Below are 20758 nucleotides of genomic sequence, written 5' to 3'. Positions count from 1 at the left end.
TAATCAATAAGTTACATGCATTTATTTCTTATTGGAAAATTTGACTTGGAATTTATAGAAAATAAATTTCTAATTACCTCCCTTTATTTACGCAAAATGTTAAATTGGGTAATATCTTTATAAATAATGCTTATTTGAACTTACAAGATTGACAAATCTTAATTTGAGCATCATATTTATGAAATAAAACCATGAAAAAAATGTGTTACAGGATCTTTAAGAGTATTTATTCCTCATATTCATTTATAAAAAATTAAGGGGAAAAAATATTTACATTTCTATGTAACTGTTTGTAGGATGGTAGGTTGGCACAGAATACTGTACTGAAGGAGTTCCTTGTTCAAGTACGAGAAAGAAAACAAGAGGTAAATGATGCTGAGTTACTAAATAATATACTGTCTGACCGCCTCCGTGATCGAGGGGTTAGAGTCGATGACTTCTAATCCAGTTACCTCTCTGGCGTGGGTTCGATCCCCGGGAGATGCTTTGGTAGTTTAGCACGGAGAAAGGTAGTCTAGTACTGGGGAACTCTCCAGGAACGATGGTTAGGAAACTACCCGTCTATATGACTGAAATACTGTTGGTAAAAGGCGTAAAATGAAACAAACAAACAAAATAATGTCAGCATAGTTAGTGCATTGAATTATACAGTGAGTTCAGAGATTTGTTAAATCTTGACCATCAACATTTGTAATCAAAGTATAAAACCTGAAAATGCTAAATTTATAGTGTTTTTACTTTTCATTGATTCAAGTCCAATTCATCTTGACAATATTTGTAGAGCTACCAGTTCATATTTTATATATATTTTCTCAAATTTAGTCAAGAAAGAGTCAAAAGAATACTTAAAAACTGTGTGTAGTAAAATCATATTGAGTTTCCTTCTTAAATGGTTTTTGATCTTGTTTGCACATATACAATACTAATTGACTAATTTTGTGAGCCACAATAGCTTATGATAGAAAGCTTTTTAACATAATTATTGATCAAAGAATGGATCACATGTTGTAAGTATAAAGAACACAAATTGTTGTGAATCAAATTATAAAAATGTGTTACATAAAATGTTATTGTTATATGGTTCGTGTTATTTTTTTCAGCAATTAGACCAGTTATCAAGAGAAATCTCTATTATAGATGAAGATGTTAGAACAATAGAGGTAAACTTTTATTGCATTATATTAGGATATAATTTAAGGTTAATTTAGAGCTGATATGGTAAGAAAGAATGTCAATGTATTGTTGATATTTATCTGTTGGTCAATAATTGATACAAATAAAAAAATTGATAATTTTGGCCAATTTTTGAAATGTCTAGAAATGATAAAATGATATCAATTTCTGTTTTGTTGATGTGTGTCAGCTGATATTGATATATTTTCAATATGCACCAGATCCTAAATATCAATGCGGAGCAGAAGTTGAGTTGTGGGTAACCTTTTTGTTGACTTCAGTAAGTTTAATTAAGTACACACATGTACTCTACAACTGTAATTTTAGATGAGATATTTGGAGAAGTTGGCAGATTGCTTAAACAAGATAATATTAGTTCAGAATCCACAAAAATGTTATTGGTGCTAAACATAACAAACTTGAATAGAAACATATCTGTATTTTTGAAACATGCTTGAGTTATAAGTTACCACTTTTTTGTTAAAAAAAAAAGATAATTATCAATCTACTATAATAATTGTGTAAAATGTTAGTTACGAAATCATGTAAATTGTTTTTCCTTGAATATACTAGATTTGTATTTTGAAATAAATTGTCATTTTTTTTCAGGACCGCATAAATGAACACAGGCAAAAATACCCATACTTACCTGTAAGTGTAACCAATAGTCAACTTCTGAGTAATGTATTCCACCTTATAAATGGTTTGATAAATTTAATAAAGAAAAGTGCTTGTTCCATAGACCTTAAAATCATGTAAATAAACTGTATGTGAAGTTGAAACCTCACATGACTTAAATGTATCAGGTTAGAGTCCTTTATCCCGTCACTTGTATCAATTTCGGCCCGATAACAAGGTGCCGTATATTTTTACTGATCTACGGCACTTGATCACGTGGTATGCATGTTTGCCGGACTACTTTTCAAGAAATATGTAAAAACTGTCCTTAAATCTTCTGTTTGTAGAATAACGAGTTTTGGAAACGTTGATAAAACTTTGTTTGTTTTTTTTATTTCACTCTATAATTTTTCAAGCGAAATAAAATTATTAAAAGTGAAATAAATGTAAAACTTAACTCATTTGCGACATTAAAATAGCGTACTTGATTTGATTGTTTTGCACGTGCTGTTTGGCGCTACATTGTGACGTCACGTAAACAATACTTTAAACGTCTGTACAGCGTTAACGACTGAATAAAAGATATTGGTGTTCGAATTCTTTTTCTTAGTTAGACCATTTCCTTTCATTCTAGATAGTTTTCACAACAAAATTCGACAAAAAATTGTTTTTATTTATCACATTTTTCAAACAAAATGGCGCCCTCAATGTGAAAATACACAGGGAGATAATAAGAACGGCGAGTGCATTGTTGTAGAAAAATTAGGGCCTTCTTTGTTTATATAAAAATATTTCCGATAGTGTGATTAAAGGTAGTTTGCCTAATAAAATTCTTTAAAAAAAACGGTGACAGGATAAATAGAATAATAGATTGGTGCCGTGGATGGAGAAAGTTTATCTGGCGAGGCGGAGGAATTTATTGGGTGAGCCTTCCTCCGCCTCGCCAGATAAACTTTCTCCATCCACGGCACCAACCTATTATTCTCTATATATGATGGTGGATAATTGATTAAAGTCAGTATACCTGACTTGTTTCTAAACCCTTACTCTGCTGGAACTGAAAGTGATTATCATTTAAAGAGCTATGACAGTTTGCACACCGTGAGTTTTACCAGGCTCTATTCTGTTGGCTGCTCGAATTTGATATTTTGATATTTGATATCCCTTAAAATTTAAATGGACTGTTCCAAATATAAAACAGATCGTATCAATTAAACAAATTCAGCTGGTTGAGGTGTGAGGACATTAAAGAGATTGAAATATTTTATAACAGTTTTTATCAGAGATGTAACTTCCTGTAACTTTGTTAATTTCAGGACCACTCTGTTCCCAACAGTTTTGAACCAACTGTGGCACAAGGCAGTTCTGTGATAAGTCAAGATGGTTTTAATGGTAGTAAAAATGTAAGATAAAGTTGTTTTTTCCTTGAACTTTTATTCCCTAATCATTTATTAATGTCACAGTGTCTATTCTAGGAGAGGCGATAGGGGGATTCACCCATAATTTTGAAAATTCACCCCTATTTTTTGAGAGGAAGGGGGAAAATTTTACATAGACAAAGAAGGAAAAAGATCAACAAATGTAATAAATTCTCACTTTTCGATAAAAATCCCCCCTGTTTTTCGAATCCTAGAATAAACACTGATGTCATATTTAATACAGGAAGTTGTTCATGTAGTTTACAGAAAGTTGTTTGTTAAATCAAGATGCCTGTTTGTGTTGGAGATAAATCATGGATCAGCATCTGTAACTTCCTATGCTTACCAACCTCATATAACTTATTCGTCAGTTCTTTGTGTTAAAAATCCTGCAAGTGTCATTATAATTGTTAGATCTCACTTGATTGCAGCATATATTACAATTTCTGTCAATTATTTACATTCAGTGAAATCCTGCAATAATTTATACTTGTTAATTTTAATATACGATTTAAAAAAACAACCCCATTATGATATCAACAGTATGTACACTATTATTATGCTCCCCGAAAAAATTTCGGGGGAGCATATAGTCGCCGCCTTGTCCGTCTTTCCGTCCGTCTGTCCGTCCGTCCGTCCCCTTTTCTTGTCCGGGACATAACTTTGAAACAACAAGAGGTATCAACATGAAACTTTGTAGGTAGATAGATCTCATTGAGTAGGTGTACAGTGCACAAGAACCGTAACTCTGCCTTGCCTAACTTTTGAATTATTCCCCTTTGTTTATTTTTACACTTTGAACTTTGTCCGGGACATAACTCTAAAAGTATAAGAGGTATCAACATGAAACTTTGTAGGTAGATAGATCTCATTGAGTAGGTGTGCAGTGCACAAGAACAGTAACTCTGCCTTGCCTAATTTTTGAATTATTCCCCTTTGTTTATTTTACACTTTGAACTTTGTCCGGGACATAACTCAAAAAGTATAAGAGGTATCAACATGAAACTTTGTAGGTAGATAGATCTCATTGAGTAGGTGTGCAGTGCACAAGAACCGTAACTCTGCCTTGCCTAATTTTTGAATTATCCCCCTTTGTTTATTTTACACTTTGAACGGGACATAACTCTAAAAGTATAAGAGGTATCAACATGAAACTTTGTAGGTAGATAGATCTCATTGAGTAGGTGTGCAGTGCACAAGAACTGTAACTCTGCCTTGCATAATTTTTGAATTACCCCCCTTTGTTTATTTTACACTTTGAAATTTTTCTGGGACATAACTCTAAAAGTATAAGAGGTATCAACATGAAACTTTGTAGGTAGATAGATCTCATTGAGTAGGTGTGCAGTGCACAAGAACCGTAACTCTGCCTTGCCTAATTTGTGAATTATCCCCCTTTGTTTATTTTTACACTTTGAACTTTGTCCGGGACATAACTCTAAAAGTATAAGAGGTATCAACATGAAACTTTGTAGGTAGATAGATCTCATTGAGTAGGTGTGCAGTGAACAAGAACCGTAACTCTGCCTTGCCTAATTTGTGAATTATCCCCCTTTGTTTATTTTACACTTTGAACTTTGTCCGGGACATAACTCTAAAAGTATAAGAGGTATCAACATAAAAACTTTGTAGGTAGATAGATCTCATTGAGTAGGTGTGCAGTGCACAAGAACCGTAACTCTGCCTTGTCTAATTTTTGAATTATCCCCCTTTGTTTATTTTACACATTGAACTTTGTCCGGGACATAACTCTAAAAGTATAAGAGGTATCAACATAAAACTTTGTAGGTAGATAGATCTCATTGAGTAGGTGTGCAGTGAACAAGAACCTTAACTCTGCCTTGCCTAATTTTTTAATTATCCCCCTTTGTTTATTTTTACACTTTGAACTTTGTCCGGGACATAACTCTTAATGTATAAGAGATATCAACATGAAACTTTGTAGGTAGATAGATCTCATTGAGTAAGTTTGCAGTGCACAAGAACTGTAACACTGTCTTGCCTACTTTTGGAGTTATTGCCCTTTGTTCATTTTGACACTTTGAACTTTGTCTGGGACATTACTCTAAAATTATAAGAGATATCAACATGAATCTTTGTAGATAGATAGGTCTCATTGGGTGGAAGTACAGTGCTTAAGAATCATTACTCTGCCTTGCCTTATTTTGAAGTAATTGCCCTTTGTTTATTTTTACTTTTTGACTTTTGTCCTGGACATTACTTTAAAACTATTAGAGATATCAACATGAAACTTTGTAGGTAGCTAGATATAATTAGATAGAACTGCAATGCTTAAAGAACCTAAACAAAGCCTGGTCTAATTTTGGAGTTATTGCCCTTTGTTCATTTTTACACTTTGACTTTTACCCGGGACATAACTCTGATATCATCAGGAAACTTTATAGATTGATAGATCTCATTGAATAGAAGTGCAGTGCAAAAAAACATAACTCCGCTTTGCCTAATTTTGGAGTTTTTGCCCTTTGTTCATTTTTTTGATACTTTCCTGTGTCCAGAACCTTCTCGGGGAGCATCACCCGGTTCAACCGGTTCTTGTTTTTGTAGCAATGTCTAGCAGTTATATTGTTAAAGCAACAAAGATATATAAAAAAAGAAATTGCTTATAGCTTAAATAGATGCTTGTACCATAACAAAAAATCACAAGATATTTTTTCAAACATGTAACATTAATACGTTAGAATTTGGAGGAAATACATCTTAATTCACATTTTACATCTCAAGATGTACAATATAAAACAAAACTTTTTTGTTTGTCGATTATTGTATTATACAATTTTTTAACAATGTACTCACTTTTACTGTTCTTACCATAAATAGATGTATGTGCTCTATTAGTATTATTGAACATCTTTGATAATGTTTGGATGTTTGACATTAAACCTTTATTAAGAGACTCCCTGTCTTATGTGACATAAAGAAAGTCCCCTGGAAGGTTAGGTAAGATAGTTTTGACTGTATATATATATATCTGATATCGTTATAGTCTGGTAAGTCATGGTTGCAAACATCAGTGGCATCTAGACGGAAGAAAGTTAACCAACATTTTGATGACCTTCAACTTTGTTATTTTAACATACGTAAGGATGATTATTCAGGTAATGTATTATACCTCTTGCTTGAATACCAAGTTATTTAAACTGGACTATATAAGAATGTGTATACACTCAGGTGTCAGCATTAGTGTCCATGTCAGTGTCAAACATAATTTGGGGGGGGGGGGTATGGTTGTGGTCTTTAACATTTTGGTGGTATTATAATTTATTGCTGCAATGCTTTTATGTAAAAGAATTTGACAATTCACGTAAATCAGCTATTTATATTGAGTTTTTCCCTATATTTGGTCACTTATATACAATTTTGACTCCCAAAATGGCTGTCACTTATTGCACAGGATGTAAATATTGTAAAAATTTGAAACTATTTATTCACCTGAATATCATAGTAAAAATATAATTAGAATTTTCAAAGGATGTTATAAATTATAAAACATATTTTGTCTTGTAAGTTATTGAGGTTATAGATTGTTACATATATAAGTTACATACTTCTATTTCTTTAATGTGGTGTCCATTTCTAATATCATGTAATGATTCTGGTTTCAGGTGATATGGAAAGTGGTGGTGGCTTGGAGGATTTTACAGAGAGTCTCTCCAAGTTTACCCGTTTTAGCTCATTTAGACCGCTAGCCACATTAGGTTATGCAAGTGATATATATAACAGTTCTAGTATTGTATCAAGGTATGTGATATAAAAACCTGTCATGGTTTTTGCATTGTGTATGAATTGTTCTTAGTTTGTACTTTAAGCTAACTTTCAAGAGGTCATCTATCTACATCTAATTTATTACCTACCTCAAGTCACTGATACATATATATAATATACCAAAATATATTGTAATGTTACTTTGTTAGAAATTCTTACAGGTAGCTCTACCAAATTATCTTTTAGACTCAAAAACTATGCATACAGACAGACACTTGCAGATAATTATGATTAAATAAGTATTGTTTTCCCCACTGATTAAGATTGCAATAATTGGATCACCCCACTCCTTCCTCGGTAGCTGTGGGTTTTAATTTTGCCACATACATTAAATTATCTACATATGATTATAGTGTTATGTAAGGTCAAGTTTGGTTGGTGGTTCTATCCTAATCTTACTTGTTGTTAAAACTGTTCTTGGAGGCACACAATAATTCTTCCTCAAGTCAAGCTGGAAAGTTACCTTATTATTTAACAACAATAGTGTCTGTGTGAACAAAAAAAAATGTTTGTCTGTATTTTAAAATATAGAGTTTATTTACAATATAGAGTTTATATATAGAGTTTATATATTACAGTATAGAGTTTGATCGAGACTGTGATTTCTTTGCTATTGCTGGAGTAACGAAAAAGATTAAAGTATTTGAGTATGGCACAGTTATAAAAGACGTGGTTGACATTCATTATCCTATAAGTGAGATGACGTGTAATTCTAAAATAAGGTAAGAGTTAATAATTCTGTTATATGAGCTAATCTGCTAAGCTATAATTATAATCACCTGTTGCTTGTATTTGTGGAAAAAAATTGTGGAAAAATGGAATGGTGAGATCCCTTGAAAACAGCACTGGCAACAAAAATTAAAAATATGTAGTTGAAAATCACATATTCAGATTTTGTTTAGTTTTTATATGAGAGAATATGGGAAGTAGAAAATCTGTCATTTTTTTCATAGCATTATATACTGATCCAAAAAAGAGTATGTGCCATTTGTTCAAGGGTACCACTTAGATGTACACATTATATACATGTAGTAGCTTGTAAAACTTGTTTTGTTTGCAAAATCGGTCAGCTAATCTCCGTATAAAAGCCCAATATGTTTATTCAACGTAAAAATCGAGTTTCAAAAGGATTGAAAAACTGTACTAACATATCTACATTCAAACTTGGAGAAAGTTTCTTTTTTATTGCAGTAAATTTGTTATTCAGCAAAAAATTACTTTATTTCAAGTAACTTATACTTTCATAGTAATTTGATAATTGTCAGTTTAGCTGATAATGTAAGATTGTAGTTGAGTTTGAATAATTTATGAGCTATTATGAGAAGTAGAAAATCTCTCATTTTTGCCAAAGCATTTAATTTGTTACTCATGGAAAATTACTTAGCCATTTGATAATTGTCAGTTAAGCTGATAATGTAAGATTGTATATGTTATAGTTGTGTAACATGGAGTGCATATCACAAGAGTATGTTGGCTAGTGCAGACTATGAAGGGGCTATTACATTATGGGACGCATTTACCGGACAGAAAACAAAAATATTTCAGGTAAATTAAACATATTTGTTGACAATATAAAAGGTAACAGTTGTCTGTCTTGTTTTTTGGGGATTTTTTATTTTAAAGAAAAGAGAGTAGAAGTTGCCTTCTGGTAGGAATGACCGATGGATCATTGGTTGTAAACTTTTGTCATACAACTCTAGGACCTGCTAGACTAGAAAGCAGATCTGACAGTCAGTTCAAATTTTTTTTAGATTTTAACAAAATCTAGCTCAATTAATGTGTAGTTAAAACAAGATAATATTAAAGAAGGTCCTTCACCTTAGTGCAAATAAATGTTAACTCCTTATATAGTTCAATAGGAGTTAACCAATTTGAATTACTGTGTACACGAAGACGACGATTTCTGTGATTCATTTATAATCATGTGTATGGTGTAATTATGTCAATTAAATCATATTAATTGGTTTTCATTATGCGGTCATGTTTATTTAATGTTATTATGCTACAGGAGCATGAGAAGAGATGTTGGAGCGTGGATTTTAACAGAATGGATCCACGTCAGATAGCATCTGGATCAGATGATGCTAAAGGTAAAGTATAAGTGTCTTTATTGCAATGTTCAAGCATTTTGACAGAATAATACTCCTTTATGACTTATAATTTACGTTCAAGTTTGCATACCACCTGCCCATTGACATGGCTTTGAAATTTTGCACACTTGTTAACCATCATGACCACAACCTGTAGACAGGAGGAGGTAACTCTATCAAGTATTTTGACATTGCCCCTTTCTGTGTCGCCTTCAAAAGGCCACATATAGGGGTTACTTTTGTCTGCATCGTTGTCTGTGTTGGCGTCCCTTAAAGCTTGTCCGGAGCATAGCTCAGTCACTATGTTTTTTTATACATATATAAAAATAGATTTAAGTATGTTCTTATAAACTCTGTGGCATAAAATAGATGGTTATAAAATATATAGATCTAAATATGTTGTTTATTGTTTCTCTTATTGGAAAATTCTTTAATATTTCAGTGAAGTTATGGTCAACTAATGAGGAGAATTCTATAACCAGTCTTGAAGCGAAGGCCAATGTTTGTTGTGTTAAATTCAACCCAGACAGTCGATACCACCTGGCATTTGGATCAGCTGGTGAGATGATTTATATAAATGAGCTGCGCCATGACAAAACCAACATAGTGCATTTGCGACCAGGATGGATCCAGACCAGCCTGCACATCCGCGCAGTCTGATCAGGATCCATGCTGTTCGCTTACCAAACCTATACAAGTAGAGAAACTGATAGGGCACGGCATGGATCCTGATCAGACTGCGCGACTGGTCTGTATCCATGCTGGTCGCAAATGCACTATGTTGGTTTTGTCATGGCGCGGCTCAAATGTTAAATAACAAGTGTCTGGCAGTCTTGTAGTGTATCATTGGTTTAGTGGTTGAAGTTTTTGCATGGAAATTACTTTTCTCACAGTATCCTGGGTTCAAGTCCAGCCAGGAATGTCTGAATTTGAGGAAACTTTACAGCTAGTTAGTCAACTGCTTTGTCCTGGATAAAAACCTGAGAGTTGAATAAAGAGTTTTTATGTATTTACAAGGTATTTGTTACAGCTTAAAATGATTTTCTTTTACCAAAACAGTTGTTAACATCTTGGTTATTAACTTTTACTTGACTGAATCATTTAAGTAGACCTGTCTGAAGATTTTTTAGCCTTTCATATTGTATGTTAGTTAAAGGATTTCATTACAACAGCCAGATTAATAGTGCATGGTTGACAGTCAGTATATATATGTGTGTATATGAAGGTACCTGAGTTTATTTTATAACAAAATCAAGAACTCGTCTGTGTGTAACTTTCAGTGCGTAATTATTGCAATACAACCTGTGCAGAGTAACTCCCTTTCAAAGACAAAGATTTGAGTTTTTTGTTGAGAAGTGTTGCTTTTGAAATATGAAATCTATTTTGAATTTTTACTTTGTGAAGAATTAATACAGTTGTTATAAAGAGTTAATTGCTGTACAGAGTGTTCTTCAGGAGCTGCTAAGTTCACAGAGTTAAAAAAAAATTATTTATTATATTTCAGACCATTGTGTACATTATTATGATCTCAGGAATTATAAACAACCAGTCATGGTATTCCGTGGACACAAAAAAGCTGTTTCTTACACCAAATTTCTCAACTACACAGAATTAGTATCAGCGTATGTATTGAACTTTAGTTCATCTGTTAATTTATCAGCAATTCTTTTAACTTTATTTAGGTCTGTATTGAATATTGGGCTTCATTTGATTGCAGTTTCACTTAGTTTGTTTGATTTACAAAATCACCAAGTAAACAATAAGTATGTGGCAGGGTAGCTGGGTGAGTAATACATCATACCAGTAATCTAAAGATTATAAATACATCTAAAGCTGGCCTTAAATCAATGAATAGAAGAATTATAATACTTCTTGCTTAATCTTGCCGTTGATCATGTACATGATTGTGTACTCTTTTGGTTAAACGTTTGCATGTATTTTATACAGATCAACAGATTCACAGTTAAAATTATGGACCACATCAAAATCTACCTCTGTACGAACATTTAATGGGCATATAAATGAGAAAAACTTTGTTGGCCTGGCAACTGATGGTGACTATGTGGCTTGTGGTATGTATCGAGTGTTTATATATGATATACCTATATGATTTCAGTTAATTGATTATTAGATAAAGTAACTAATAGTATCTTAAAAAATAGTAGTTATGTAAAATAATGATAATTGTCGTATTATCTGATATTCTTTAATTAAATAGAAGGATCACCAGTTAAAGCTACATGCCTCCAGATGAGTCAAAATATTTCAACAAAATCAAACTTGAGAAAAATTTACTTAGATGTTTGAAAAATTATAAAGTTTCAAGATTCAAGTAATATTTTACATATTATGAGGGATTAATGACTGATTTTTCAGTATTTACAACTATATTTCTACTGCGTTACTAACGCAGTAAAGGCTATTTATGCATATTTTGAACACTTTTTTGTTATTTACGTTGTTTGTAAGTTCCATTGATAATGTGTTAATTACTTCCTTTTGGTTACTTTACAATATTTTACATTTAAATACATTTTCAAAATTTTCATGAAAATTAGCATGAATCTGGAGGCGTGCTGCTTTAACAAAAGTGACGGCAAATAATTCATAAATTTACCTGTTTAGCTAATATTGAGAAAAGGATGGCAAGTAACACTACACTATTTGCTATTCAATCTATACATGTTCTGAAAATTTCCTGAAATTTTCTGTGTGGTTTAGTCCAGATATAAAAATGGACAAGTCCATAAAAGAGTTTTAGAGACTTAAGGGTTAATATTTGTAATCATTTAGATTTAATTAATGAAATGATTAACTATTTCCAACTGAGCAGTTTTACAGACTATTGTACTGTTGGCTGTTATGATATAGTTATAACATAACAGTATATTCAAGAATTGTATGAATCAATTGTATAAAATTTGTCTTTTTATAATCCTGATTCCTTGTGTTATTTGTTTTTCTAGGAAGTGAGAATAATTCCCTATATATTTACTACAAGGGATTATCGAAACAGTTACTAACATACAAGTTTGATACAGTCAGGAGTGTACTGGTAGGTATTTTATAGTTTATTAGCTCGACTATTCGAAGAATATGAGAGCTATTGTAGTCGCCCCGGCGTCGGCGTCAGCGTTGGTTAAAGTTTTTTGTAAAGTCAAATATCTCAATTATTACTTGAGATATTAAATTGAAACTTACAATACTTATTTATAGTAACAAGGTTATTCAGATTGACAAGTTGGATAACTCTGCCTACAATATTGACAGAATTATGCCCCTTTTTAACTTAGAAATTTTGGTTAAAGTTTTTTGTAAAGTCAAATATCTCAATTATTGCTTGAGATATTCAATTGACACTTACATTACTTATTTATAATAACAAGGTACATCAGATTGACAAGTTGGATAACTCTGCCTACAATATTGACAGAATTATGCCCCTTTGGAACTTAGAAATTTTGGTTAAAGTTTTTTGTAAAGTCAAATATCTCAATTATTGCTCGAGATATTCAATTGAAATTTAAAATACTTTTTTATAGTAACAATGTACATCAGTTTGCAAAATTGCATAACTCTGCCTGCAATATTTGCAGAATTATTTGCCCCTTTGAAACTTAGAAATTTTGGTTAAAGGTTAAAGGTCTTCAAAGATATTTACTTGAAACTTTACACATGCACTTAGGGTCATAATTGGAGGGTCATAATTGTATGTCACTGACCAAGTTCCATAACTCCATCTGGCATTAAGGCTGATTCATATCCCCTTTTCTACTTAGTCTCTTGGTTAATGTTTACATGCAAGTTTTACATATCTCAATAACTATTAAAGATATTTATTTAAAACTTCTCATATGCATTTAGGGTCATAATTGTAGGTCACTGACAAAGATCCATAATTCTATCTTGCATTTAGGCTGATTTTTCTCCCCTTTTTTCAACTTAGAAATTCATGGTAAAGTTTTGCTTGTAAGCTGTTATCTCAATAACTACTTAAGGGTTTGTGTTTTTTTTAGGACAATTTTATGCATTCACGATAATAAAGCAGTGATTTACTTGATAAAACATCTTAATAACAAGCCTTTGTACCTTTTCTGTCAAATTTATGTATTCATAGGTAATTAGTATTATTATACTCAATAAAACACCCTTGTGACATTTCCTTCCGAATAGTCAAGGCAATACTGTATAATTAGTCTCTCTCTAAGGCCTATAACATGAATTTATAAAAAAAAATTAGCCCTTTTGTGAACTTAAATAATTAAACATTATCAAGGCTCTTTTACTATCAAGCACTTAGAATAGTCGAGCGTGCTGTCCTACCGACAGCTCTTGTTTCTTGTCATTATTAATATACTCTCAGAGCAACAGATAGGTGCGTATTTGCGTATTTACGCAATTAATTTTATAAAATACGCAATTTATTTTTTAAGAGTGCGTATCAAAACCAATTAAAAAAAATAAAATACGCAATTGTCTTAAAAACCCGTGCGTATTGTCATTTTCATCACCGCAAAATTAATCTGTCGTACACTTGTAGTTTTGGACAAATTATATCAATATGCATGATATCCGAATATTGCCAAAATAAATGCTAACTAATCAATGTTCTCCGGTCTTCGACTGTCCCCAGTCTCCAAAGACCGACTAAGCCATATCAATAAAGCATGAGACCGTCGATTTGTCTACTCAGGTTGAAGGTCTTTACAGCCCGGCAGAGACCGTCAATAAGTAGGTCCCAGCTGTATCAATAGACGCTTTGAAAGCAATATAGAGTCGTACAAAAGGGAAAATGATTTGAAACAAAACAGGCGTAAATAATAAAAAATCAGTCAGAAAACGAACTTGTTCAAAATATTATGAAATATAACATGAGCATTTAATGTAAAAAAATAAAACAATTGTGAAAAGTTCTAGTAAATTGTTAATCCTATTTTCTTTTTAAAACAGTTTAAATTTTATTGATATTGAAACCATAAAATTCATATCTTCATAATTGAATACCCAATTGATCTTGAAATCATAGGGTATCGAGTTTTGGAATACCCAATTAAATGGAGCCAATACCCAATCCATAAGGAAATGATGGAGTATTACCCAATTCACTTTTAAAGCTTATCTGTTGCTCTGTATACTTATATTATTAAAGCAGTATGCCTCCAGATTTATGCCGATTTTCATGAAATTTTTTAAAATGTATTAAAAGTAAAATATTGTCAGGCGAACAAAAAAGTAAGTAACACAATGTAAAGAATACTTTAAATCTAAAATTTATTACCAAAAATAGGTAAGAATATGTAAAAGAAAAAGCCCTTACTGCATTAGCCAGGCAGTAGATATATGGTGATAAATACTACAAAGGCAGTTAGTTATTGCATATAACATGTTAATTATTTTCAAAATTGTAAAAAAATTTTACTGTTCTTGAAATTTTAGTATGTTTTTCTCAAGGTACTTTTTCATGTAATATTTTGGCTCATCTGAATATTCAAAGGACATAAATGAAAAAATTTTGGCAATAGTGATACTTGTTATAGTATGGTTATAGTAAATAAATGCAATATTAAGCACCAGTATGAAGAAAATTAGCGATACAAGCAAGTTTTGTTCCTAACCACAATTATAGGTGGTGCTCTGCCTCTATTGGTCTTTATCAATCTCCAATTTGACACCCCAACAAAAGTAAACAAAACCTTTAGGGAGGGAAAACATAAATTGATACAGTATCAAAATATTGTTTGTTTGTTGGATTTTTTGCAGGAAAAAGAGAAGAAAGAGGATGATGCTAATGAATTTGTGAGTGCTGTAGCTTGGAGACCTGTAAGTTACTTTTACTTTAAACATTATAACACGTGTTTCAGCAGATTAACATTTTCTGACTCATGTTGTTTCTTGGGGTGTGCTGGAAGTGACATTAATACTGTAAAGGTCTCCTGGCAACTTCCTAGCTTTGCAGGTGAAGAAAGACATAACAACAACAAAAAAGCACAATACTGTGCAACCAATGAAGAAAATAGTGTACATGTTCTTGTTCATACCAGATAAAAAAAATGATAGTTATCTATAGCCGGTTGTTATACACATGTTTATATTATATTATTTTTATCCCTCGCCGAAAGGCGGCGGGGGATATAGAAATAGTCTCCGTTCGTCCTTCCTTTCAACAATTTTGTCCAGAGCATATCTCAAAAAGTATTTGAGGTATCAACTTGAAACTTCATAGGTGGATAGATCTCATTGAGGAGGAGTGCAGTGCACAAGAATGATAACTCTACCCTGCATAATTTTTGAGTTATTGCCCTTTGTTATTTTTCAAGCTTAATTTTTGTCCAGAGCATAACTCAAAAAGCTTATGAGATATCAACATGAAACTTTATAGGTGGATAGATCTCACTCAGGAGGTGTGCAGTGCACAAGAATGATAACTCTATCTTTCATAATTTTTGAGTTATTGCCCTTTGTTATTTTTCATACTTAATTTTTCACCCGAGTGACGCATAACTCAAAAAGTCTTTGAGATGTCAACATGAAACTTCATAGGTGGATAGATCTTATTGAGGAGGAATGCTGAGCACAAGAAAGATAACTCTTCCCATTATAATTCTTGAGTTATTGCCCTTTGTTATTTTTCATACCTTTTGTCCGGAGCATATCTTAAAAAGTGTTTGAGTTATCAACTTGAATCTTCATAGGTGGATAGATCATATTGAGGAGGAGTGCAGTGCATAAGAATGATAACTCTACCCTGCATAATTTTTCATTTATTGCCCTTTGTTATTTTTCAAGCTTAATTTTTGTCCAGAGCATAACTCAAAAAGCTTAAATGAGATATCAACATGAAACTTCATAGGTGGATAGATCTCACTCAGGAGGTGTGCAGTGCACAAGAATGATAACTTTACCTTTCATAATTTTTGAGTTATTGCCCTTTGTTATTTTTCATACTCAATTTTTCACCTAAGTGACGCATAAATCAAAAAGTCTTTGAGATGTCAACATGAAACTTCATAGGTGGATAGATCTCATTGAGGAGGAGTGCAGCACACAAGAATGATAACCTACCCTGCATTATTTTGCAGTTATTGCCCTTTGTTGTTTTCAGCTATCAGTATTCGCATAGGTTTCAAATCTGTAATCACTTCAGCCATCAGTTTTCATTACCAAAAGACCTCTGAAAATTGAATTATTCTGCTCTACTACATATATATTCTTCCAATGAGCAAACACATTCGGCGAGGGATGGCCATGTTGACATGGCTCTTGTTCATTCTTGTTTCTTGTTAAATTTGTTAACTCATTGCCTTGCCTTTCTTTTACCTGTGACCAATATAAGTGTGAGAAATTTTATATATCAAATAATTGATATATATTGTCTGTGTCAAACTAATAATGTTTGATTGTTGACATTTAACTTTAAAGATATTTTGATATTTTCAGGGTTCAAATGTAGTAGTGGCAGCAAATAGTCAAGGAACAGTTAAGGTATAACTTTGTCATGTTATGCAGCTCTTCTTAGAGAGTTATAGTGTAATTTTTTGTTTGTTTTTACATTGATTTAACACTTGGTTGGTTATATCTTGCTAGTCTTTAGCATAAACTGGATTCTAATACCTACTTTTTAGCTCACCTGTCACAAAGTGACAGGGTGAGCTTTTGTGATCGCTTTTCGTCCGGCATCCGTCCGTCCATCGTTCTGTAAACTTTTACTTTAAATGACATCTCTTCATAAACCACTAAGCCAATTTCATCCAAACTTCACAGGAATGTTCGTTTGGTGGTCACCTTTAAAAATTGTTCAAAGAATTTAATTCCATGCAGAACTCTGGTTGCCATGGCAACCGATAGAAAAAACTTAAAATATCTTCTTTTAAAAAACCGAAAGAGGTAGAGCTTAGATATTTGGCATAAAACATCTTCTAGTGAGTGTCTATCAAGTTTGTTCAAATAAAAGCCCTGGGGTCAAAATTGGCCCCGCCCTGGGGGTCATTGATTTTACCTATATGCATATAGAAAAAAAACTTTAAAAAATCTTCTTTTAAAGAACTCAAAGAGCTAGAGCTAAGACATTTAGCATGAAACATCTTCTAATGGGTGTCTACCAAGTTTGTTCAAATAAAAGCCCTGGGGTCAAAATTGGCCCTGCCCCAGGGGATCATTGATTTTCCCTATATGCATATAGTAAAAACTTAAAAAATCTTCTTTTAAAGAACCCAAAGAGCTAGAGCTAAGATATTTAGCATGAAACATGTTCTAATGAGTGTCTACCAAGTTTGTTCAAATAAAAGCCCTGGGGTCAAAATTGGCCCCGCCCCGGGGGTCATTGATTTTCCCTATATGCATATAGTAAAAACTTATAAGATCTTCTCTTAAAGAACCCAAAGAGCTAGAGCTTAGATATTTAGCATGAAACATCTTCTATAGGTGTCTATCAAGTTTGTTCAAATAAAAGCCCTGGGGTCAAAATTGGCCCCGCCCCAGGGGGTCATTGATTTTCCCTATATGCATATAGTAAAAACTTATAAATTCTTCTATTAAAGAACCCAAAGAGCTAGAGCTAAGATATTTAGCATGAACCATGTTCTAATGGGTGTCTACCAAATTTGTTCAAATAAGAGCCCTGGGGTCAAAATTTGCCCTGCCCCGGGGGTCATTGATTTTCCATATATGTGTAAAGCAAAAACTTTAAATTAAAAATTCTTTGAAAAAAAACAACAAATAGCTAGAGTTTAGATACTAAGCATGAAACATCTTCTAGTAAGTGTCTACAATGTTTTTTCAAATAAAAGCCCTTGGGTCAAAATTGGCCCTGCCCCGGGGGTCATTGATTTTATTTATGTGTATAGCAAAAACTTATAAATTCTTCTTTGATAAAACCCAAATAGCTAGAGTTAACATATTTAGCATGAAACATCTTCCAGTTAGTGTCTTCAAAGTTTGTTCAAATTAAGCCCTAGGGTCAAAATTGGCCCTGCTACGGGGGACATTGATTTTCCTTATATCTGTATGGCAAAAACTTAGAAATCTTCTTTAAAAAAACCAGAATAGCTAGAGTTTAGATATCAAGCATGAAACATCTTCTTGTGAGTGTCTCCAAAGTTTGTTCAAATAAAAGCCCTGGGGTTTAAACTGGCCCCGCACTGGGGGCCTATATACAGGTGAGCGACTTCAGGGCCATCATGGCCCTCTTGTTTCTATATAGTATGAAGTGTCATTTGTTAATGTTTTTGTTTCTTCAGGTGTTGGAACTTGTATGAACCACAGTGATAAATCAGTGACCTCAACACTACCTCTTGACCTTGTTACCAGGGATACAAGCTATTTATAGAACATGCTTAATTGGGGAAATTCTGCTGCTGAGAATTTCTACTATCTATAGAACATGAAAAAGAAGAACTAGAATAATCTAGACTGCTTGGGTTATCCAAAGAATTGGTGTATGCCATAAAGCAAGTTTTCCAGTTTAGGTTTCATTAGAAATATTAAACCACACACCTTAACCTTCATGTTCTTTCTTGTTTTAAGGACATGTAAAATCTATTTATAGAATATTGAGATGCATATATTTTTAATCTGTGATTGTTTAATGAAATCTGCTATTTGTCAACCATTTCAAATAAATGAATGGGGACTGATTTCTGAAAGTGTACAGTTTTTGTTTGACCTTTCATTATAAACCATCTGATAATTTCATATTCACAGCATTGTCATTATGTTAATAGACTATTGTGTTAAAAGCACATTATGCCTAAGTAATCAATATTTTTTTAGTTATTTATTTAAAAATGTCTTTTATATGTTTAATAATGTTCTTAATATTGGATTAGGGTTAAACAACTGAAAAAGAAACTCTGACATGCAGCAATATGTCGTTAAGGCAGCAAAAAAAACAAAGTAGTATTTTGACTTCCATACATAATACTAAATCACTGTAATTATACAAATTGCCAAGGGGCAACAAAGGCAAAAGATAATTGCCAATGAGTAACTTTTCAGAATGTGTAACCAAAAATGGAAATAAACAGTGTTTAGGAATTAAAAATAGCAGCATTTTTGGCCTTAAAACTGATTTTTGCACATACTGTACGATATATAACTTGTTACAGGGCAAATGTACCTGCATACACAGCTGAAATACACATTACATTACTGAGTCTGAAGTCAGAAAATTGTTAGCAGCTTTTGTTATAGAATTTGTTAATTCATCAAATATTAGGTTTATTTATGAAACCTTTACATGTATCGCTACATTCATATAATGGCATTTATAATTTTTTCTATTCACCTGCATACTTGATTGCAGTTGGTTTGACATAAGCACATGGTAAGTCAAGTGTCATTGCAACACATATACTAATTCAATTCTATGTTGATTTACACTTTGATATTATACAGACTTTACTTGATCACAGACACAGTGGTTTAAACCATTATATTTAAACTCTTACCACACTAAATATCTTAAGTGGACTTGTCCATTGTTCAATCAGGACAAAACCATTCATCGTTTTTAGGGAAGTTTTCAAAATATGTATTGATTGAATAGTGTGAACAGTGCAATTCATCATTAGACAGCATTGATGTACCACCTGATCATGGTCTGCACTGATTGCATTTGACATATTCAAGTATAGGTTCAGGCACTGCCAGTGGGTGAGAAACTGTTAGTGTTAATTTTGTTGTTTTTGTGCTCAACCAAATCAAACACCAAATTAGAAAAACTTGACCGCATAACCACCATCTTCACCAAAAAAAAAAGCATCAACAATTATCTAATCTACATTATATTGCACAGTCATGTTATGTTACACTATTAAATTGTTTAAGTCTATTTTTTATGCTTCATGAAAATTTTAGCAAGGAATATAGTCGCCTCATTGCACTTCCTTAGTTCAGTGATGGTTGCCTGTAGTTACTTGTAGCCACTTCATACATTGCCGGGTATCTTCCATATTTGGTAGATAAGGTGTAAGCCACTGGCATCATGGTCACTATTGTTCAAAAGACATGTAGAGTTTTACATATATTTTTATTTTTTGCATTGAAATTCTTTGAAAATATGCAAATAGTGGGAGCATCCATTGCTCCTGGCGATATGTCTTGTTGATGATATCAGTGTTTCCATTCACACACATATATTATGCATAAACACCAACATTCACAAACAGAAATCTAGGTTAGAACTTAAAAATACTTACAAAAAAATCAGGAATTTTATCATGTACCTTTCAGAGATCATTCTTGGGAGCAATTTCTCCATCAAAAATCATATAAATTGCATGGTTTAAATGTTCGTGTACCCACTGATTTTGTATTTGACCCCCAGTTTTCAAAGGTTGGGTTAAAAAATGCTTTTAATGAAGTATAGCAGTAGGAACACTGTGAAATGAAGCTCAAAATCTGTCTATAATATGACTGGTATAATGGCATAATGCTATATTAGTTGTTACTGAACTGCAGTATTTCACAGTAGAATTGTTCTCTACTATCATAAATAAATTTATTTTGTTATCAACATTCTAAATCTTGAATGCAATGTTATATAAATTGTTAAATGCCTAGATATCTTTTTGGCTATAACTAGTTTGACTAGATTTAACTGTTGTTAATTTGTCTTCATACATTACTTGACCATGTTTATTGTAAAATTAATTTTATTAAATGACAACAAAATGTAAA

General features: G+C 32.4%; 1 protein-coding gene across 1 annotated transcript in view; it reads left to right on the top strand.

The window, feature by feature from the left end:
- Positions 1-20758, top strand: part of LOC132758099 (E3 ubiquitin-protein ligase COP1-like) — a 26457-nt gene extending 5699 nt beyond the window's left edge. Inside the window, exons 6-21 of the mRNA XM_060749609.1 lie at positions 297-365; positions 1101-1160; positions 1783-1824; positions 3108-3194; positions 6214-6325; positions 6833-6968; positions 7571-7714; positions 8429-8537; positions 9001-9082; positions 9525-9641; positions 10587-10704; positions 11030-11154; positions 12049-12137; positions 14843-14902; positions 16520-16564; positions 18319-20758. Of these exons, the coding sequence (XP_060605592.1) occupies positions 297-365; positions 1101-1160; positions 1783-1824; positions 3108-3194; positions 6214-6325; positions 6833-6968; positions 7571-7714; positions 8429-8537; positions 9001-9082; positions 9525-9641; positions 10587-10704; positions 11030-11154; positions 12049-12137; positions 14843-14902; positions 16520-16564; positions 18319-18336 (1413 nt within the window). The 3' untranslated portion in view covers positions 18337-20758. The remainder of the gene's footprint in view (positions 1-296; positions 366-1100; positions 1161-1782; positions 1825-3107; positions 3195-6213; positions 6326-6832; positions 6969-7570; positions 7715-8428; positions 8538-9000; positions 9083-9524; positions 9642-10586; positions 10705-11029; positions 11155-12048; positions 12138-14842; positions 14903-16519; positions 16565-18318) is intronic.

Source organism: Ruditapes philippinarum, unplaced genomic scaffold (assembly GCF_026571515.1).
Source record: "Ruditapes philippinarum isolate M1 unplaced genomic scaffold, ASM2657151v2 ctg4357_1_1_1_1, whole genome shotgun sequence".
NCBI classification, from domain to species: Eukaryota; Metazoa; Mollusca; class Bivalvia; order Venerida; family Veneridae; genus Ruditapes; species Ruditapes philippinarum.
Note: the sequence above shows the minus strand (reverse complement) of the source record. Positions and strands in the feature narration are given on the sequence as shown.